Consider the following 24,285-nt stretch of genomic DNA (forward strand, 5'->3'; position numbering starts at 1 on the left):
GCTCCATTTCAAGGCATCTATATATGTATACATATGTATTATATGTATTTATGTGTTTATAAGTATATATGTCTGTAAATACATTAATACATATATAAATACATATGTACACACAAACACACACACATATATATTTATATATACAGTATATAGATATACATACATATAGTACATACATACATACATACTTAGACATGTGCATGTATGTATGTATCTATCTTTATGTTAAAACCCTTTGCAGTCCTTTTTTTTCTAACACCTGAGACCTCATATCTTTTCAACCCTTATAACTTTTTTATACATTTTTTTTATTCATTTTTATTAGATGGTGTTAAGTGTAAATGTACTTTTTAATGTGTTTTGATGTGTTTTGTGTCACTTTATACTTGAGAGTAACAGGTAACCAGAGCTTTGAGGTCACGCTAACCCAAAGTTAAATAGAATTGCGCTTGAGCGAACAGGTTTACTTTCAACTTGTAATACGCACGCTACTTCCGCTGCGCACAAACATCTGTGATAAGCCTGATAACTTGTGTGCGCAACTATTATCGTGACACTCGTAATCTGGCCCATAAGTTGTAAACATGTTAAATAAAACACTACATGGGAGTAATTTTGTGACTAATCACATTTTGTATGGTTTCTCTAATATCTTTGTTCCTTAGACTGTATATAATAGGATTAAACAATGGAGTCACTGCAGTGTTCAGAAAAGACAGGGCCTTATTAAAATTCAGTGAATATCCTCTTGACGGAGATACATACAGAACAATTAATGTCCCATAATATATACAAACAACAGTCAAATGAGAACTGCAAGTAGAGAAGGCTTTATGTCTCCCAGTGATTGAAGATATCTGAAGGATGGAAGAAAATATGCAGACATAAGTTGCAATCACATAGAAAAACTGGAGGAGACCCATTACAATGGCCACAATGGATACTTCAATTTGTACAAGCGATGTGTCAGAGCAGGAAAGCTCAAGAAGAGGAGCAAGGTCACAGAAGAAATGGTCAATTTCATTTGGGCCACAGAAATCTAGTTCAGATATAAGAACCTGTGTGATCCCAGCACATACAAAACCAGCCATCCAGCACCAAAGAGCCAGAAAATGTGGAAGTATAATGTTCATAATTGTTGTATAATGTAATGGTTTACAAATGGCCAAGTATCTATCATAAGACATTACAGTAAGAAGACAACATTCTATAATTGCTGAAGCACCAAAGAAATACAGCTGTGTAATGCAGTCACCAGCAGGTGTAGAGCTTCTACCTAGTAATATAACTTGTAGAGCTTTTGGAGCAACGTTAGTACTTATTAGTATATCTGAGAGAGAGAGGTGGCAGAGAAAGATGTACATTGGAATATGGAATTGATGAACGGTTGTTACTAAGACAATTATCAGAACATTTCCAGCTATTGTAGCAGCATACATTACAATTAAAAACAGGAAGAGCAATATCTGAAAGTCATGAAGATCATGAAATCCGAGTAGAATAAATTCTATCACCATGGTGTGATTGTCCATGTGCATCTTCTGCAGACAAGAACAAAGTAAGATATACACATTTTTAATACCAATGTAAACATGCAGTTCTAATTAATATGTTCCACTGAAGTATATCTTCTACATCTAAACCACGAGGCCACATTTGATAAAGAAAGGGGGGCTGAATTTATTGACAGTGGGGTGTGAGCATAATAGCTGTACAAACAGTGGGCCTTATATACTTTGTCCTTTATTTTTTTTTTATTTTTTTTTTAGCAAAAATAAATGAAAACATAGATTTATTTAACAAAAATAGAATAACCTCTACGAGACAACATGACAACATTGCCGTTTAAATGACAAGGCTGAAAATAAAAAAATATTTGACTATGTTAATAAAGCAATTTCTCATATAATTTAATCTCAATTACTGTAAGTTCTATTTTACATAAAACACTTATGTTGAATTAATTTGAAGTTATTTAAATATGTTTCTCTAATTCTAATTCAGGGGTTGATCACAAACCTGTAGAAAAGTTTTTTTTTTTTTAATGATTTTCAACAAAAAAATGTCAATTAACATCTTTTGGAAATTTTTTGTAGATAAAACACTTAAAGGGACAGTCTAGTCAAAAATAAACTTTCAGGATTCAGATAGGGCATGTAATTTTAAACAACTTTCCAATTTAATTTTTATCATCAATTTTGCTTTGTGCCCTTGATATTCTTTGTCGAAAGCCAAACCTAGGTAGGCTCATTTGCTAATTTCTTAGCCTTTGAAGGCCGCCACTTATTTAAATGCATTTTGACAGTTTTTTACAACTAGAGGGCATTAGTTCATGTGTGCCATACAGATAACATAATGCTCAAAGTAGTGGAGTTACCTAGGAGTCATCACTAAAATGCAATCTGTCAAAATAACTGAAAAAAGAGGGCAATCTGCAGAGGCTTAGATACAATGTAATCACAGAGGTAAAAAGTGTATTATTATAACTTGGTCATGCAAAACTAGGGAATGGTTAATAAAGGGATTATGTATCTTTTTAAACAATAACAATTCTGGTGTATACTGTCCCTTTAATAAGTCTGTCTAAAGTCTTATAAATTATAAAATTTGAAGAGAAATGTGATTTTTTTTTTTTTAAATCTCTATAATATTATATTCAAAACATCACTCAATTAAATGTGAGTTTAATTCAGTTTATACTTTTGATTTTGTATTTTATTTTCATATGCTCTAAGCAGAGAAACAACTTTAAACAGCTACAGTTAAATAATGCAATAATAAACTAGTTGTACACAGAATTAACTGAACTGGTGGTGATCTCCTTATTTTTTTTCAGTGGGGTGTACTAAAAGAGATATTAAAGTCAAAATTAAACTGATGATTCACAAATAATGTACACCTGTATGTAAAGGGAAAGCCAAATATTCTAAGGTGCTTATTTTAATCAGAATTGACTTATTAATATAAAATATATTTTCTACTTGAAGATATGTGTTATAGATGGTACCTGAACAAAAATAACTCTTTCCTTATTTATTAATATAAAGCATATAGCAATCTTGGAATATGTTGATTAGATATACTGTATGACAATTAACATTTTGCCATAACTATTTTAAAATATTCTTTCCTCAGTACAACTGTAATAAATTATTGTAGAATCTGGTCTTATATTTTATATGTATATACAGATCTAAAATTAATTAAAAATAATAATTGAAGCAATAATATACTTACTCCGTAGATAGAAGAAAATAAAAGCATTTTTTTTATCCAAACACAGCAGATTCTAGACCTGATGCAGCAACTTCCAGGTATCCAACAACATCACTTTCACTGAAGACATATGGGTAATTTCCACCCATTCTGTATGCAAACAAATAACATAAACTTAAAATAAAAAATGAAGACATATTTACAAAAAAATATATTTTAATCATAAATACAATTATATCAGATTAGTTCATATCCAATTAATATCTAACTCCATGTGTAACAAAAATAATAATTTCATACCTCTTTATATACCCATAGAAGTGATCAGAGAGTTATACATAGGGAGTAACACTTGTCCTTAGAGGATACATTAATTAATGTGCAAATGTAAAAAAAAAATAACGTAATAATGTTTAACAATGTACTAAACCCAGATGGCTAAGAAACTACACATATTACAGTATACAGATTACATTTTTATACTTTTTGGCATTTTTTAGCATCAGTTCCATTGAAAACTTCAGATTATATCTACAATAGCCTAATTTTTATTTAGCTATTGATTAAAAGATTTATTTTCCATTATTTCACCAGTCCTTTTTTTAATGTGTATATGCTACCCTTTTATATATTATCCTAGTGCTAACCTGATTTTATAGTTTTAAGTTCATATGGCAATCTATAATTAATACTATTTTCATAGCATATTAATTATAGCAAATAGATAATATCCAGACAGTATTTCTTATAGTAAAAATAGGAATTGCATGTACGCATTCATTACACTGAAATCTGAGTTGTTGGAATGAGTAAAACAGTGTATTTTTGATGTTCAAACAGAACTATAATCCCAATTTATAGTTTAGTGAAATATTATGGATGAAGAGAAGACACTGATACAATTGCAGAAGATGAGGCTGTATTTGAGGCTAAAGTCTATCACCACTATACATTGCAGAATGATATAAGGAAAGCAATTGAGAAGTGTGAAAGAATTACAAAAGGTTCAGTCAATCAAGGTTGGCATTTGTGACAAAATATGCAGGGCAAAGGAATGGCTTTGCTCGAGTTCTGTCTAAAAATTCTAAATTGTTGAAAATAATTGTGACTCTGCCATTTACAAATATTGATTTACCAATGGTGAGCTATCATCTGGATACATCCCTTAAATAGCAAGTCACAAGAAGAAAACCCAGTATCACAGAAAGTGCACAATAAAAATAAATGAAATATTAGGTGCTTAAACTCGAACCTGTGCAGCCTTGCAGTGTAAAATGTCCCAAACAAGAACACAATCAATAGAAAGGCAACTCACCAATATGTAAGATGGTGTACGCTGTAAGTACCTGGTCTTAAGGCAGAGAGACATTCACCCCTGCTCTGGGGCTGGCACGCTCTGACGCTAGTCTTCCAGCCCAGGATGAGACCTAATGGAAAAACCACTTGCCTCAACTTGTCCCCGCTGATTGTTGGCGTCCTTGTTCTCAAACCGCTCCATTGCAGGATTCCTCCGACACAGGTCCAGGTTTATCCGACGTTATGTTGCTGGGTGTCCTCCAAATGGGGCCAGAGTTCACACAACCTGACTACAGTGAAAGCCGGTATCCAGCAGTTCCAGGTAAGAAAGTAGTCCCGGCCGCACAGGTGCTCCAAGTTGTCAGCAGCAAAAAAGGATAGTCTGGTGGCTGGAAAGAGTAATAGATCAAGTGAAAAGAGTCCAGCTATCCAATAGATAAAACAATAGTCTTTATTAAATCCGTTAAAAAGTATAGGATACAGCAAACAGCAAATACTGACGGTGTAGAGGGCACAGCACTGAATGGCTTACATGTTTCGGATCAACTCCGTAGTCATAGCCTGTCTATGACTACGGAGTTGATCCGAAACATGTAAGCCATTCAGTGATGCGCCCTCTACACCGTCAGTATTTGCTGTTTGCTGTATCCTATACTTTTTAACAGATTTAATAAAGACTATTGTTTTATCTATTGGATAGCTGGACTCTTTTCACTTGATCTAAATCCCTTAAAGACATATTGCAACAAATGGATCCAAGACAATGTTATGAGAAGAAGACATGGCTGTATGTATCTTGACCAGGCTGCTACAAATGGAGTTGCTGTAACTTAATGATAGCAGGTCCCTACTTTCAGCATCTAATGCATAAGAACAAGTACTGTCTGAAGCACAGGGTGACTTGTACTATACCCTATATAGTTTACATGGTGCACTGTCCTAAGACAATCTCAATATTAAAGGACCACTAAATGAAGTATAATTGCATAATTAACAAGTGCATAATAAAAAGACAATGCAATAACACCTACTCTGGATTTCAAATAAGCAGTAGATTTATTTTTATGGCAAATATATTTTTTCTCCCATTTTCAGGCCCCCCGACATCAGCCAATCACAGACTAGTATACATATACCCTGTGAGCTTTTGCACATGCTCAGTAGGAGCTTGTTCACCAGAAAGTGTATATATAAAACGACTGTACAAAGTTTGATAATGGAAGTAAATTGGAAAGTGTCTTAAAACTGCAGCTCTTTCCGAGTCATAAAAGTTTATTTTGATTTGAGTTTTCCTTTTTAAGATGGCTAATCACAGAAGTGCTATAAGGGCAGCAATAAGGGATGGATTGTAAGAGCAACACATTGTTGATGGGACAGCAAGTGGCAAACCTGAGATAATTATTTACCATGCCCTGCCAAGTAGAGGGGATATAGGGATCAGTCCTCATTACAGAAGAAAGCCAAGAGGACTGTTGCTCTAGAAACCCTTGTGCAAAAAGGGCTAAACACTAAGCTTGATTGGCAATGCTGTTTCTAATATTATTATTTTTATTATCAGATATTGCCTGAAACTTTTTTTTTTAATATGATGCTGTCTGTGCTAATGTGTACTTCTTTTCCTAACTTTGGCCTAGATTACAAGTGGAGCACTATCAATAGCACAGGGGCCCAGATGATCGAAAGCGCTACGAGGCGGCAAAATATTCTAATATTCTATGTTGAGCGAGTTTGTCAGAATATTCCAAGCTCCTAACATAGCTGCGTTTACTTTACACGCCATTGGTTGGCGATGCTGGCTTAGGCAACACCTAGCATCGTCAACCATATTGGTGATGTATAGGGAATAAAACTGCTGTCTGCCTTACCACTAATCATAATACCCCTAAATCGAAGAATACCGCAATCACAAACTAACACTAAACTAATAAACATCTAAACTGCCACATAGCCATGCAAGTCGCTAACTATTGTCTCTAAACCACCACATACCTACTGCAAGTACTAGCCTATTAATCCCAATGCCGCCACATACCCACCGCTAGTAAGTAACTATTAACCCCTTATGCTGCAACATACCCACAACAATCAACTAACTATGTCACTAACTATTAACCCGTATGCTGCCATATACCCATGTTAATCAACTATTAACCCCTATGCAGCCATATACATCCCTTGATCAACTATTTATTAACCCTATGTCACTAAATATTAATCCCTATGCCATCATATACCCACCACAATCAACTTAATATTAACCCCTATGTTGCTAACTATTAACGCCTTTGCTGCCATATACTCACCACAATAAACTATTAACCCCTATGTCGCTAACTATTAACCCCTATGTTGCTATGGACCCACTGCAATAAACTATTAACCCCTATGCTGCCATATACCCACCACAATCAACTTACTATTAACCCCATGTCGCTAACTATTAACCCCTCTGCCACCATATCTTCACCACAATCTACTAGCTATTAACCCCTATGGTGCCATATCCCAACCACAATCAACTATTAACCCCTATGTAGCTATTACCCCTATGCCACCATATACCCACCAAAATCAACTATTTATTAACCCCTATGCCACCATAAACCTCAAATGCAAACTAACCTAACCCCCCTTTCCCCTCTACACTAAAGCCCCTGGGTTAGAAATATATTTAAATTATCTAAGTATAAAAAAAAAACCCTAAACACCAAAAACCCAAATGAAATCTAACCCTACTCTACCAATACCTAATTACCCTCTAAACTACCCCCACTCTAAACTAACCCCACTGATTTAAAAAAAAAAAAAGCTTTTTAAAAAAAAATTAAAAAGCTGTTACAAAAAAATAAACTCCATTATCTTTAGACCGCTGCTTCATTACTGGTGTTTAACTGGTGTTTTCATACGGAGCTTGATAGATATGCCCCTGAGTCTTAGGTTATGGCTGATTAGGGGTCAATGTTTAAATAATATGCATAGTCACGTACAATGAATATTGTTTAAAGTATTGTAGGTATCTTAAAAAGGAATTTAATGGTTGCTTGATATTATGTAAATCATAAAAATATATTTTCAAATATATATTTATGTTTGAAACAATAGGAAGCAACTATTAAATCCTTTTTTAAGATCTCCAATACTTTAAATAATCTACATTGTACGTGACAATTTATATTGTTTCATGTAGATTAGATAAACGTCCCTCATCTCAGTGCTTTTTACAAACTTGCATTTCAGCCAATTACTGCTGGTTCCTGCATAACTCCATGGGAGTGAGCACAATGTTATCTATATAGCAAGCATAAACTAGTGCTGTCTAGCTGTGAAAAGCTAATAACATTCACTGAGATAAGATGTGTCCTGCAGGGGCTTAGAAACAGGCAGAGATTTAGAGGTTATAATGTATATTATTATAACAATGTTGATTGTGCAGAGTTGGAGAATGGGTATTAAAGGCATTATCTATATTTTAAAACAATAACAAATATCAAGTAGACTGTTCCTTTAAAGCATTTAATATGTTCAACAGCAGAGTATGAGCTTTCTTAACATATTTTTGTCCTTTTCTTTTCTATTTTAAAGAAAATATTTTAAGAGAAACTTAAAGGGACAGTCAACACCAGAATTGTTATTGTTTTAAAAGATAGATAATCCCTTTATTACCCATTCCCCAGTTTTGCTGAACCAACACAGTTATAATAATATACTTTTAACCTCTGTGATTATCTTGTATCTAACCCTCTGCAAACTGCCCCTTTTTTCAGTTCTTTTGACAGACTTGCAGTCTACCCAATCAGTGCCTGCTCCCAGATAACTTCACGTGCACGAGCACAGTGTTATCTATATGAAATACGTGAACTAACACCCTCTAGTGGTGAAAAACTTAAAATGAAATCTGAAAAGAGGTGGGCTTCAGGGTTTAAGGAATTAGCATATGAACCTCCTAGGTTAAGCTTTCAACTAAGAATACCAAGAGTACAAAGCAAAATTGGTGATAAAAGTAAATTGGAAAACTGTTTAAAATGACATGCTCTATCTGAATCATGAAAATGTATTTTGGCCTAGACTGTCCATTTAAGGTATTTGGCATTTGGTTTCCTTAAAATTGTATTTTCAAGCACAATTCATAAATTTTCAATTTTATAGAAAATAAATAGAAAAAAGCACAACATAATGCACAATGCAATAAAATATGAAATGGAAGATAATCGTATATTTTGAGACAAAAGAGGATGATTAAATATGTGGTATAAAAAGGTAAGAAATACATATTCTCTGTAATTTTTAGGGTATTTAATTTAACCCCCTAGCAACATCCACACTATAATATATATAATTGCAAGTTTCAAGTGATTCAACCTAGAAAGTAGTGAAGTTTTCTGTGATAATGAATCTCACATTATATACATTCTCAGTTTACAGCAAATTCAAATTAAACTGAAATGCTTTAATTATAATTTAATTCATAGTTGCTTCTAGTTTAGTAACATTAATTTTTTGTCTGGTAAATAAGTGTGTTGTAAACTTTTAACCCCTTAACGACAAACGTCGTACAGGGTACGTCATACCCAAACTGGTCGTTAAAGACCAGTGACGTACCCTGTACGTCGTTAGGGGTTTAAAGCAACTGGAAGCGATTCTGATCCCTTCCAGCCACTTTCAAGGTATTGCCATGATGCCTCGTTATTGAGGCATCACTGCAATACCTTTTTTGGCACACCGATGCAGAGAGAGCCACTCTGTGGCCCTCTCTGCATCGGCCAGCGATGGTACCGATCATTAGTGGGTGGGAGCCATTGCAGGGAGGCGGGTGGGTATTGGGGGGGGGGCAGCTACACTACAGAAAAAGTGTGGTTTCTTTTTATAAAAATTGTTTGCAAAATGGTGGCAAAAAGTTAGTGGGGGGAGGGTTAGAGAGCTCTTTGGGGGGGCACAGAGTGGTTGAGTGGTAAGGGGGGATCCTACACTGCAGAAAATATATCATTTTTAAAAATGAAACTAAAAATAAAATGCCCACCTTTTTATTTTTATACTGGCAGACTTTCTGCCACTACTAAAGATGGCGGTGACAAGAGTGAGGTGGGAGAGGGAAGAGAGCTGTTTGAGAGTGGCCAGGGAGGGATCAAGGGGTGGGATGTGTCGGGTGGAAGGCTGATCTCTACACTAAAGCTAAAATTAAAGCTAGTGAAAAAGTGAACATTTTTTTTTATTTGATCGCATTTGGAAGTGAAATAATGGCATGAAATATACCAAAATGGGCCTTTGGTTGTCCACTACACTACACTAAAGTTAAAATTAACCCTACAAGCTCCCTACAAGCTACCTAATTAATCCCTTCACTGCTGGGCATAATACAAGTATGGTGCGCAGCTGCATTCAGCGGCCTTCTAATTACCAAAAAGCAACGCAAAAGCCATATAGAAGCAAAAGAAGCATTTACAACCATTTGTGATTTTGTGTCATAATTGCACAAGCTGTTTGTAAATAACCTAGAAACCTAAAGTTTGTGATAAAGTTTGTGAGAAAGTGGCATGAAATTTACCAAAATGGGCCTAGGTCTATACTTTGGGTTGTCTACTAAATAAAAATATATACATGTAAAGGGATATTCAGGGATTCCTGACAGATATCAGTGTTACAATGTAACTATAGCTAATTTTAAAAATAAATGCACCTAGATTACGAGTTTTTGAAGGGACACCATCTTGGATGACGTCACTTAAAGGAACCTAAATTTGTATTTATTTTAACTAGGTAGTTATTAAATAGTTAATAACTATTTAATAACTATTCTACCTAGTTAAAATAAATACAAAGTTGCCTGTAAAATAAAAATAAACCCTAAGCTAGATACAATGTTACTATTAGTTATATTGTAGCTATTTTAGGGTTTATTTTATAGGTAAGTATTTAGTTTTAAATAGGAATAATTTAGTTAATTGTAGTAATTTTATTTAGATTTTTTAAAATGATATTTAAGTTAGGGGGTGTTAGGGATAGGGTTAGACTTAGGTTTAGGGGTTAATAACTTTATTATAGTGGCGACGACGTTGGGGGCGGCAGATTAGGGGTTAATAAATGTAGGTAGGTGGCAACGATGTTAGGGAAGGCAGATTAGCGGTTAATAATATTTAACTAGTGTTTGTGATGCGGGCGTGCAGTGGTATAGAGGTTAATATATTTATTATAGTGGTGGCGATGTCCGGTTTGGCAGATTAGGAGTTAAAAAATGTATTTAGTGTTTGCGATGTGGGGGGGGGGAACGGTTTAGGGGTTAATAGGTAGTTTATAGGTGTTAGTGTACTTTTTAGTACTTTAGTTAAGAGTTTTATGCTACGGCGTTGTAGTGTAAAACTACTAACTACTGACTTTAAAATGCGGTACCAGTCTTGACAGGAGAGGGTCTACCGCTCATTTTTGGTAAGACTCGTAATACCGGCTCTATGCAAGTCCCATTGAAAATATAGGATACGCAATAGACGTAAGTGGATTTGCAGTATTTCCGAGTCTGGCCAAAAAAGCGAGCGGTTCACCTGTACATTCAAGACTTGTAATACCAGCGGGCGTTAAAAAGCAGCGTTAGGACCTCTTAACGCTGCTTTTAAAGGCTAACGCAAAACTCGTAATCTAGCCGATGGTTTGGAAATAGCAAAGTGCTACTTGTACTTATTGCCCTATAACTTGCAAAAAAAAGCAAAGAACATGTAAACATTGGGTATTTCTAAACTCTGGATAAAATGTAGAAACTATTAAGCATGGTTATTTTTTGTGGTTGTAGATGTGTAATAGATTTTGGGGGTCAAAGTTAGAAAATTTGTGTTTTTTTCCATTTTTTCATCATATTTTAAAAAAACCAAATTATAGTAAATTATAAGATATTATGAAAATAATGGAATCTTTAAAAATTCAATTTAATGGCGAGACAAACTGTATATATTATGTGTGGGTACTGTAAATGAGTAAGAGGAAAATTACAGTTAAACACAAACACAGCAGAAATGTAAAAATAGCCCTGGTCCTTAAGGGTAATAAATTCAAAAATGGCTTTGTTCTTAATGAGTTAATAAACTACACCTGCATGCAACTGGTGAGTTAAAAAGGGACAGTGAGATTTTTATATAAAATGTTTATTTATGTATAATGAAACATAGAAGTCAAAGAACATTTGGGTAACTTATCATAACATGGTCACATTTGAAATTACTTTCCATAAGCAGTGTATTAAAGGGACAGTAAAGTCCAAAATAAACTTTCATGCTTCAAATAGGCCATGCAATTTTAAACAACTTTCCAATTTACTTTTGTCACCAATTTTGTTTTGTTCTCTTGGTATTCTTAGTTGAAAGCTAAACCTAGGAGGTTCATATGCTAATTTTTTAGACCTTTCTAGCCTCTAATCTGAATGCATTTTGACAGTTTTTCACCACTAGAGGGTGGTGGTTCATGTGTTTCATATAGATAACATTGAGCTTACGCACGTGAAGTTACCTAGGAGTGAGCACTGATTGGCTAAAATGCATGTCTGTCAAAAGAACTGAAATAAGGGGGCAGTTTGCAGAGGCTTAGATTCAAGGTAATCACAGAGGTAAAACATGGTTATTTTAAGAAAGCAAAATTCAATGATTTAAGGAAATCATAAAATAACATAAATTGAGACTTAGGGGCCTATTTATTAATGTGCAAGCGAACATGATACAATGCATACGCTGTCGGCATTTATAATTGCACCAGCAGTTTTTGTGAACTGCTGGTGCAATGCTGCCCCCTGCAGATTCGCGGTCAATTGGCCGCTAGCAGGGGGTGTCAATCAACCCGATCGTATTCGATCGGGTTGTTTTCTGTCCGCGGCCTCAGAGCAGGCAGAGAAGTTATGGAGCAGCGGTCTTTAGACCACTGCTTCATAACTTTTGTTTCCGGCGAGCCTTCAGGAGCTTGATAATTCAGCCCCAAAGTATTCTCTAATAAAATACAGAGGATAAATTGATAACATTTAAAACTTTGTTAAATAAATATACATATTAGAACATACAATATGGTAATAAAAGTAAAATAAATCAATCCAAGCCAATGTGGCTACATAAAAATGTGTTAAGAAAAATTAGGAAAAAATGTAAGACATTTAAATTATTTAAAGAAATTAGTACTGACTCAACATCCAATATTTATAAGGAATGTAACAAAGCATGCACAAAAAGGAATCAAATTGCCCAAAATTGAAAATGATTCTAAGACAAACCCTAAAAGGTTTTTTTTAAGTACATAAATTTCAAATAATATAAGAAAGACAATATAGGTACATTCAAATGTATGGAGGGTAGCATTAATAATAGCGACAGGGAGAAGAATGCATTAACTGAGTTATGTCTAGAGGATATCAGGAAAAAACTGGATAATATTAAGGTAAATAAAACTCCAGGCCCAGATGGAATATACCCAAGGGTTTTACGGGAACTTTGCACTGTTATAGACAAACCTCTATTCTTAATTTTTCAAGACTCATTATCCTCAGGCATAGTACTCCAGGACTAAAGCTGATGTGGTGCCCCTCTTCAAAAGGGGAAGCAGGGCTGATCCATGAAGCTATAGACCAGTTAGTCTGACATCAATAGTTGGGAAGATACTTGAATGAATTATAAGAGATTATGTTGATGAGTATATTCGTATAAACAACATTATAAGTTCAAATCAGCATGGTTTTATGAGAAATAGATCATGTTAAACTAATCTAATTAGATTCTATGAGGAAGTAAGTAAAAATATAGATAAAGGGGAATCAGTTGATGTGATATACTTAGATTTTGCAAAGGTGTTTGATACAGTGCCACATAAGCAATTGATTTTGGTCTTTTTTCAACCTCATCTACTATGTTACTATATTACTATGTAAGTTTACAATCCATTTTAATTATTTCTTTTTCAATCATTTCATGAAATTTAGCTCTGAATTGAACCATGTTTAATTCTCATTACCTGAAATGCACCCTGCTTCTTAAGGCAAATCCTCCTTCATATCTGTCCCTGTGTGCCTTTATCAAATGAAAACTTTAAAATAATTGATTTTATACAAACTTTGTCACAGTGGCTAGCAATGTTGTCTGTGGACTAAATCCTAGATTGGCTTCTCCAAATAAAGTATATGGTGGGTGTAGTTGGGCTATTGAAAAATAATTGCAGTAAAAATGATGTTAATTTGTTAAAAAAAAGTTTAAGGGGCCTATTTATCAAGCTCCGTATGTAGCTTGATGTCCTGTGTTTCTAAAGAACGCTGCTCCATAACCTGTCCGCCTGCTCTGAGGCAGCGGACAGACATCACTGGAAATAAACTCGATCCAATAGGATCAGGTTGATTGACACCCCCTGCTAGCTGTGAATCTGCAGGGGACAGTATTGCACCAGCAGTTCACAAGAACTGATGGTGCAATGATAAATGCGAAGAGCGTATGCTGTTGGCATTTATCGATGTGCAGAGGACATGATCAGCAATATCGGATCATGTCCGGTCGCACGTTCTTAACTAGGCCCCTAAGGCTGATATTTTATTCTTTAACAACAAAACACATTAAAATATTTTAATTACAGTGTGTTTACTTCCCCTTTAAATCTGTGAGACCTAGAGGCGTAAAATGCTTAGAGAATACAATGAGTTGCGAAAATGCTTTAGATGGCATCTTCTATCTTCATTCATCCGGCAAGGACCGGGTCCATCCTAAAGACATCTGGCGCGGAGCATCCTCTTCATATGGTCGCCCCCATAAACTGGAACTTCAATGCAAATGATGCCATCCAAGATGGCGTCCCTTGCATTCCTATTGGCTGAAATATTTCAATCAGCCAATAGAATTAGAGCTGCTAAATCCTATTGGCTGTTCCAATCAGCCAATAGGATTGAGCTCTCATTCTATTGGCTGTTTAAATCAGCCAAAAGAATGAGAGGTCAAATCCTATTGGCTGATTGGAACAGCCAATAGGATTTTAGCAGCTCTAATTCCTATTGGCTGACTGAAATCTTTCAGCCAATAGGAAAGTCAGGGACGCCATCTTTGATGGCGTCACTTGCTTTGAAGTTCCAGTGTACGGCGGTGACGGTATGAAGGTGATACTCCGTGCCAGATGTCTGTAGGATGGACTCGCTCCATGCCAGATGGTTGAAGATAGAAGATGCCGTCTGGATGAAAACTTCTTGCCGCATGGATGAGGATTAAGGTTTTTTTGGGTGAGTTTTATTTTTAGATTAGGGTCTGGGCATGTAAAAGAGCTAAATGACCTTTTAAGGACAATGACTATACAAATGCCCTTTTCAGGGCAATGGGGAGCTTAGGTTATTTTAGATAGATTTTTTTATTTCGGGGGTTGGTGGGTTTAACTGTTAGGTGTTGTTTGTAGTTTATTGCAATGTAAAAAAGCTGTTATCTTTGGGGCTATGCCCCACAAAAGGGTAGGTTAATTAATAGTTTAAAATAGTTTATTTTAATTCTACAGGTAAGTTTTAATGTATATTAAGATAGTGATGTTGTAATTTTAATTTAAAGTTAGGGGGTTGTTAGGTTTAGGGGTTAATAGCTTCATTTAGTTTTTGGCGATGTGGGGGGCTGACGGTTTAGGGGTTAATTAGTTTAGTAAGGGTAGTGATGTGGGGGGCTGACAGTTTAGGGGTTAATAGGTTTAGTTAGTGGTGGTGATGTGGGAGGTCAGAGGTTTAGGGGTTAATACATTTATTTAGTGGCCGGCGGAATAGGGGTTTAAACATTTTATTTAGGTTGCGGCGATGTCGGGGCGGCAGATAAGAGTGTTTAGACTCAGGGTTTATTCTAGGGTGTGAGGTGTAAATGTTACTTGTTTACTACCATAGAAATCAATGGGTTATATTTCTTCGTATTGCAGCATCGAACATAAGCTTCCGCTGCTTTCAGACTCCCATTGATTTCTATGGCATCCGTGGCCTCCAAGGTGGCGGACTGAAAACCAGGTACGCTGGGTCGGAAAAGACGCGAGCGTACCTGTTAAAAGTTTGATAACTGGGAAAAAGGGTCAGATAGAGCCAAATGTATATTCAAAACATCTGTGATGACGTAAGCATCGATTTGCATCGGATTGAGATCGCCGGTTTGTATGTTACATCACGAATTTCAACATTTGCCGGTCTGTAGGCTTTGATAACTAGGTCGGATCAATCTTGCAACAATTACGATGTGGAATTCCGGCACATTTGCGGTTGCCACTTTGATAGATAGGCCTCTTACAGCTAAATAAAAAGTTGCACTAAACACAACATAAATACATTAAACTAAAGTGTTACGCTCATATATACACTATCTAATAAAAATATTCATAGAAATATTAATAAAAAAGTTATAACAGTTAAAAGGTATATGATATATGACATGACGGGGCATATTTATCAAAGCGTCAATCTCAGTACATTCGCCGGCGTTAATACGCTCACCAGACATTGCTGACGCAAATCCACATACAATCCCCTTATTTTTAAAAAAAAGTCAAAAACACGCGTGTAAAGTACGGCACGATGAGCATCGGTCTGTTGTTAACTAACAGTCATTGATTACGCGGTTATTCAGGTTTTTCCCAACTTTATTTATACCATTTTACTACTGTCCATGAACAAGCACATTTCTCTAAAGCTAATCTTTTATTTTTCATCTGTTAATGTCCAAGAAATAGATATATTTATACCTCAACAAACAATATCTCATAGAAAGTTATTTTTATAATTATTTGTTATACAAAAAAAATCTTATATGATATTTTCAAATAAATTAATGTGTATTTGTATTTCTAGAAGTCATGATATGCTTATGTGTGTGTGTTATGTCCGAAATCTTTTGCAAACATATTTACATGTCCCTGAGTTCCTTTTTTTGTTCTAAACAATGTTGTCTGTCATATGCCTGTGTTTATTTATACAACTATATGTATATAGTGTAAATGTATTATCATTCTGAGCAGGAATAAATAAGAATATAGCATGTTATCAGGGTATCATATGTATTTATTTGCAATCAATGGATTTTTTAAGGGTTGGGCCAGTTTTCTCTCTGTACATGTGTAACCCCTCCTGGTTGCAATCTAGTTTTAAAAACCATCACTACATAGGTGTTATAAAATGGGCTGGCATATAAGATAAAATGAAATTCAAGAGAAGGAAGAAATACATTGAAAATAGCATGACAGTAAAGAGGTTATTTTAATTTCTGCTGTATCTGAATCATGACAGTTTAATGTTATGTGGGTTATCCCTTTAAGCTATCAGTTTAAGATTATATTGAATCAAACATCAATTCCAATTTTAACCCTTTGAGTGCTAAGCACTTTCCCACCTGGGTGCTAATCTGTTTTAAAGGGACAGTCTACACCAGAATTTTTATTGTTTTAAAAGATAGATAATCCCTTTATTACCCATTACCCAGTTTTGCATAACCAACACAGTTATAAAAATATACTTTTAACCTCTGTGATTATCTTGTATCTAAGCCTCTGCAAACTGCCCCTTTTTTCAGTTCTTTTGACAGACTTGCAGTCTAGCCAATCAGTGCCTGCTCCCAGATAACTTCACGTGCACGAGCACAGTGTTATCTATATAAAATATGTGAACTAGCACCCTCTAGTGGTGAAAAACTGTTAAAATGCAATCTGAAAAGAGGTGGCCTTCAAGGTCTAAGAAATTAGCATATGAACCTCCTAGGTTAAAGGGCAACTGTAAGTAAATATTTTCTATGCCTGTTACTAACTAACTACCCCAAATACGCTTTTTATCAATAGCATTTAATTAAGATATCTCTACCGTATATAAGAAATCTTGTCTGCAAATTTAATTGTTTTCCAAACCCACTCCGTGGGTATCCTTTGCTCTGTACCAATCCGTTTACAATACCTAGGTTTCAAAATGGCGCTTTTTTTTTTTTTTTTTTTATATTTTTTTATTTAAGGTTCATTTAAAGGCATACAAGATCACATAAAAAAACAATTCTTTCATCACATGAAATAAAACTTCAGTATTACAAAAGGCGTAAACAGTAAAATGAAAGGATGAAAGATATAAAGCCAACATTTTACACATCATGTAGATATTATAATAATAAGATGCCAAACTTCTGGAAACCTTCTAAATGACACCATAGGTCGCTCTTTAGACCTCTATAGGTAAAAAGTAATATTAAAGCTAGAGAAGGAAATTATAAACATGCGAGACCAACTATGGATCTCAATAATGAACCTAATTTTTATAACATTTAGTAACAAGAAAGCATAAGTACGTTGCGATAAATTCAAAATTTGCAGTAAGAGCTGTGAATAATATAAAAATAACTGTTATGCAATCAATCTATACTGCTAGACTAGGTAAGAAAAAATAAACATAATAGTAGTCAGCTATGTAGCAGGGCGTACTTATGAAGGGAATAGTTTGGGTGCGGTATGGGTTAGAGAGGTTAAAAAATATTTACATGTACATCAAATAGTAGAAGTAACAGTATGCTGGTTGCTGTAGTATGTTAATGTACAAAACAAAGTTAAAACCTCTCTTTATAGCAAATATTTTCTCATGCATAGGTAATATGGTAATATATGTGAGAATGTTACATGAGATGCTGTACTCATAGGAGAATTGGATAAGGTGCGGCATAGACAAGAGAAGCCGCATAGTTATCCCTCTTAGTGTAGAGGGTACATTATATTATATCAGGGAGGGAGGAGGGGGTAGTTTTTCCTCTTTTTTTTTTTTTTTTTTTTTAACGCAGTACCCTATAGGCTAGTTATGTGTTAGAATGATGCTATATCTAGTACAAGTAATTACCCAGCTCCATAATCATAAAGCTGGCATAGCTTATGGAGCTTATTTAATAGATGTTACATAGCAAGATCAGCAATAAAAATGGCAATGTAGGTCCAGCCTACACTAAAAACATTGTCAGAGCTAAACTTATTAGTCAGTGAGTTATATCTTCTTGCCGTAACAGATATGCCAGCCTAGAGTATTTAGCCATTATAGTGAGCACCATAGTTTGTCTCTAGATAACCTGTGTAAGCAACACATGTAGGCTGATTAATCCTAGAAATAATAGATTACCATAGATAGGCGAGCTATAGGCTTAAGCAAAAATGGGCTATGCAAGTTGGACTGGGACCTTCAGAATGCAAAACACACTTATCTATAAAAAAAAACTGTTTCTAAAATGTTAAGGAACCTTGCAACTTGGGTTGGTGTGAGAACAGGTGACTCACTCTATATAACTTAAATGACACACTGCTAGGGGGGTATCTTGACAGTAAGGGAACAAAACCATTAAACATAATGGAAGACCTATAATACTAGACAGAATAATTGTTACAGCGCAGTCCCGGCCGCTGACTGCGCCTGTGCCAAAGTGGTATAAAGCTCAACATTCATAGTATAGGCTCCCCAAATAGATTCTAGTAGGTGCTAGTAAAAGTATAAGAAGAGATGAGCGTGTAACTCAAGCGGCATCTCAACTGTCTCAACATTCATCTATAAAAGGAGGCAGGCTGCCTAAAGAGACAGTGATCCCACCCAATAAAAATAAAACAATGCAAACAGTACTTGTTTTGTGACTAAGCCACACCATCTAGATAGCGCAGTAAAAAATTGAAAAGTACGGTATACAGGCAAACAAACATAAACATGAGAACACTTACATTTCGGTACTAATTTAGGAGCTAGACAATAGGATGGCTAAAAGTATAGTAAACATAGCAAAACATGACAATAAAGCACGGTATCAGAGGCCAAAGAAAAAGTTTCAGCATCACCCCACGCCTGCTCGCCAAGCTTGATAATGTCCCATATCTTGTTTAGAATCGAGAGATAATGCATCCCTCGTCCAATGCGGGGTTCCAAGCCATTGAAAGTACTGCAATATATGTGCGATCCCAACCATGCGGTCTCCCAGCTGGTAACGCACCTTCAGATGTGTAGGGACCTGCCGCGACCGCAGCATGGTGATGTGTGGAGGTACGTCCTGACTATGGTCACTGCAATGGAGTTTCCTGTAAGAAGGCTCTTTTAACCCGGAGGCTGGCAGTGGCAGAGGTCCCTGAAAGAATAGCTCTGCAACAAGTTGAGGGTGTCTTCTGACCATCGGTCTTGGAATACATAGCGGCTCTATTTCAGTGGCGATATCTGCTTGAGCTCTCCGGTCATGCATAGGAGACCGCATGGTAGTGTGCTCTTCCCTTTGATTCTCGGCTTTCTTGTCCAAGGTAGCAGTACAGTAACCCACGTCAGGAGGTTTAGGCGCCATGATGCGCGATTGGTCAAATGCTACTCGGTACTCTTTTAAGAGGTTACTGATCACAGAGAGAAGATGTGTCGCCATGTCCATGGTAGGGTTCTTCTATAGAGACCTTTATTTACATTAATAGAGTAGCAGATAACAGATTTCACTCTCTATCTAGACTCTCCACGGTAACAAACATGGCCGCTCCCAGTATCACTGATCAGCAGGATAGATAGGAAAGTAACATAAAGATCAGCAGGGAGTGTTCTGCCCTTGAAATTGTCAGCCTGTAAGTCTCCTCAGTCCCTAGGGTCACAACAATAAAAGGTTAGAGAAGTCTAAACGGTCGCAGAATTTAGCTTTTAGATATGAAGTAGCTGGAGCTATTGCGATGTGTGACCGCTCAGTCTCAAAGTTGGCTCCTCCCCCTCAAAATGGCGCTTTGAACACAAAGTTATTGGTTTAAGTATTTTGAACACTCAATGCTGAAAATAGTGGGCAGGATAACGTGACATCATCGGCGAATAAAAGATATAACTTTTAGAACGTTATGAAACTTCGTTTTGGAGAAAATATAGGTCAGTAGGTTTAAATTAATGTTTATTAACTTTAATATGTTAGTTGTTTAGATTAAAAATTATAACAGAAAGTAATCCTTTAAGCTTTCAACTAAGAATACCAAATAACAAAGCAAAATTGGTGATAAAAGTAAATTGGAAAATTGTTTAAAATTACATGCTCTATCTGAATCATGAAACTTTATTTTGGCCTAGAATGTCCCTTTAAGTTTTTTTTTAGTTTTTTTCAATATTTTTTTTTTTTACTTTTTTTTTACTTTTTTATTATTATTTAAGACTTACACTGTTGAAAATGTTAGGTGATTACCTTTCCAATAGTCTTTCCAATGGTCTTGGGAGTCTGTAGCTGCTTAGATGCCTGAGATACAGGCTTCTAAGCAGCATGCCCCCTGCTCCTATACTTAACATTGTTCTTATTAAATAAAGTTGCGCAGTGACGTCATCACCTCATTGCACATGACGTCACCGCGCATAACGTGAAGCCCCAGTGATGCCTGTCACTATGCAGGCCCGATCGCCGGGGTAGGAGCAGGTGGGAGCCCCCAGATCTCCCTCCAGATGGGAGAGTGCTAGTGACGGCTCTGAGCCGTCGTTAGCACCAGAGTTAGAAACTCTGCGATGGCTCAGAGCCGTTGTTAGCACTCAAGGGGTTAAAATCATTATCTAAAATATTACACTGTGTGTCCTAATGACAGCATCAATGTTTATCTTTAATACTAATTTCACATATGCATACTTTCAAAGTATAATGCACAATGTAACAAATGTCACTTACAAGTTCTGTTGAGTGATCAATGACACAAGTATCGAGCAATTTGATTTGTTAGTGATAGTTTAAAATGTATATTTGAATCAGATTGGCTGATGTCATAAATCATGTGATTATGCATATTCCAATCAAAAGTGGTTGAAAAATTCACTAGTGTGTGGGTTGTTTAGGAGTTTGCATCATTGTTGGTGCGAAAAGTGTTGCGTCCAATTTAGTGCGAAGTGGAGAGTGTGACTTATATTACATGACTTAAAAATGGTGCACATAGATTTTTCACAAATAATAAAAAGGAAGTTAGCTATATTATGTTGTGTATTTATTTCAATTTTAACTCTATAGTTTGGGGCAAAACTTTTCAACAAATTTGTAAAAATAATATTGTCCCCTTGCTTTGTAATGAGAGACAAATTTGTAACATAATCCATAAGTAATAATGTATTTTTCATTTTTATCCCTATATCTACTAGTGCACCAAATGTGGAGCAACATTATTGTTTGATTTAGAAAGAGTATACAATTTTAATAGAGTTTCTAATTTAATTTTATTATGTAATATAATTCATTCTCTTGCAGAATCGAACATAAGATTTCTGTGTTTTCAGACTTCCATTGATTTCTATGACATCCGCGGCCTCAAGGGTGGTGGATTGAAAACTAGGTACACAGCGTCAGAATAGACACGAGCGTACCTGTTAAATGTTTGATAAATTTGGAAAAGGGTCAAAATGAGTTAAATCTGAATTTGAAACATCTGTAATGATGCAAGCATCGATCTGCGTCGGATTGAGATTGCAGGAGCGTATATTACATAACACGATTCAACATTTGTCGATTCAAGCATATTTTCAGTTGACGCTTTGATAAATATGCCCCGATGTCTGAATAGAAAGGGCTATAATATATATATATATATATATACATACATGTACATGTCTAAATATGTGTATGTATATACACATTTGTACCTATGTAATGCTCGTGGGATATTCCACTATCAGACCAAACTTGGCCAGTAGTCTTCTTATCCCGGCATCAAGTGGAATGAAAGGAAGTATCCCAGAACAGAGAGAGAGTTTGTAAAATGAGGTAAGCAGTACTCAGCAGCAACAGGAAGGTAATCCAGCAGTATGGCAGTTCAGGGGTAAACAAATAGAAGGACCGGTAACAGGCAGGAGTCAGCAACAAAAGGATATCCAGCAGTATAACAGTTCAGGGGTAAACCAATAGAATGGTCAGACAGGCAGAGTTAAGCAACCTTTAAAGGGACAGTCTAGTATAAATTAAACTTTCATTATTCAGATAATTTACTCTTATTATCAAATTTGCTTTTTTTCTCTTGGTATTCTTAGTCTAAACTAAACATAGGTAGGCTCATATGCTAATTTCTAAGCCCTTGAAGGCTGCCTCTTATCACATGCTTTTTAAATCTCTTTTCAACACAAAGAGACAGAAAGTACACGCGAGCCATATAGATAACACTGTGTTCAGACACAGGGAGTTATTTAAGATTTAGCCTAACACAATGCTAAATGCAAGACAATATATAATAAACAGTCACAGTCATGTGATCAGGGGGCTGGAAGAAGGTTCCTAGATACAAGGTAATCACATAGGTAAAAATTATATTAATATAACTGTGTTGGTCATGCAAAACTGGGGAATGGGTAATAAAGGGATTATCTATCTTTTAAAATAATAACAATTCTATGGTAGACTGTCCCTTTAAGTAATCCAGCAATGCAGAGGTTAAGGCAAGCAGAGTAGTCAAAACAGGCAGAGTTCATGAACAGTAAAGCAGTCCAGCAATTCAGAGGTTAAGGCAAGCAGAGTTCATCAACAGTTAATAAATCCAGCAATGCAGAGTTTAAGGCAAGCAGCATAGTCAAACAGGCAGAGTTCATCAACAGTTAAGCAGTCCAGAAATTCAGGGGTTAAGGCAAGCAGAGTAGTCAAAACAGGCAGAGTTCAGCAACAGTGAATCAATACAGCAATTCAGCATACAGATATACAGCACCCAGGAACACAAGAAGTAACACCTATACTTGGGCACAGGTGAGAGAGACTGAGGCCTTTACATAGGGAAGACATGCTGAAGTTACACTGCCATATCCCTAGCAACAGGAGGAGTGCCTGTGTCCATGGCAAAGGCCACAGCAGAGCAGAGGAGCAGCGTGACAATCTATGTGTATACATGTGTTTTTATGTGTTTATATGTCTATATATGTACATGCATACATCTATACACATATACATATGTACACACACACACACATATATATATATATATATATATATATATATATATATATATATATATATATATATATATATATATATATATATATATATACATATATATATATACGTATATACATATTAATATATAATTTGGAGCATTTTCCACTCAAATACCTGAAAACAAGACAATTTATTTTTATTGAATATTAAAATGAATTATGATTTTTACTGTGTTTTTACTGTAAACATTTTACATTCCAAATGTTTTTTGTATTTGTAAATATGTATATTTTTATTTGTCTATACCTGTTTATTTTCATATAGATATATATGTAAAGATATATATTGTACAAAAAACATTATATATATATATATATATATATATATATATATATATATATATATATATATATATATATATATATATATATATGAAATATTTATAAATAAAAAGAACATTTTATCCTATGTGAAGAACATTGGAAGTTAAATATTTATTACTCACTTCAGGTTAGCAATGTAGGTCTAACTCAGTGTTGGGTTAGCGAGTGAGTGATAGGTGCGCTCTCTATTGAAGTATAGGAAAGAAGTGAACACAGTAATGATAACTGAAGCCCTACAGTTAGCATGCATTGGGTTTCATTCCACGCTAACTTTTTACTTTCCACTTGTAATACACGTGCTATCCCACTCGCGTTACAAATTTACTTTCAGTGGTATTAGTGCTCAAGCATAAGCTCTAAATACTGCCTCACTTGTAATCTGGCACAGTTTATTTATTTGGCCCTTTTATCATAACCAGTCTTTTCTTATAAATCATATATGTAGATTATATTTGTTTTAATTTCCTAGAGAGAAAAAAAAAGGAAAATAATTGGAAAAAACATACATTAAATCAGAAGAGAGAGAGAGAGAGAGAGAGACGCACTCCTGAGAT

At 35.3% G+C, this 24,285-nt stretch overlaps 1 protein-coding gene across 1 annotated transcript; it reads right to left on the minus strand.

Annotated features, from left to right (window-relative positions):
• Positions 1-599: 599 nt before the first annotated feature.
• On the minus strand, positions 600-1,538 carry LOC128664737 (olfactory receptor 6F1-like). The gene has a single exon (XM_053719545.1). It carries the CDS (start codon positions 1,536-1,538, stop codon positions 600-602), a length of 939 nt encoding a protein of 312 aa, XP_053575520.1.
• Positions 1,539-24,285: the final 22,747 nt, after the last annotated feature.

Source organism: Bombina bombina, chromosome 6 (genome assembly GCF_027579735.1).
Source record: "Bombina bombina isolate aBomBom1 chromosome 6, aBomBom1.pri, whole genome shotgun sequence".
Lineage (NCBI taxonomy): Eukaryota > Metazoa > Chordata > Amphibia > Anura > Bombinatoridae > Bombina > Bombina bombina.

Coding starts and splice junctions, on each gene's coding strand:
- LOC128664737 (XM_053719545.1), bottom strand. CDS start 1,538: ATGCACATGGACAATCACACCATGGTGATAGAATTTATTCTACTCGGA.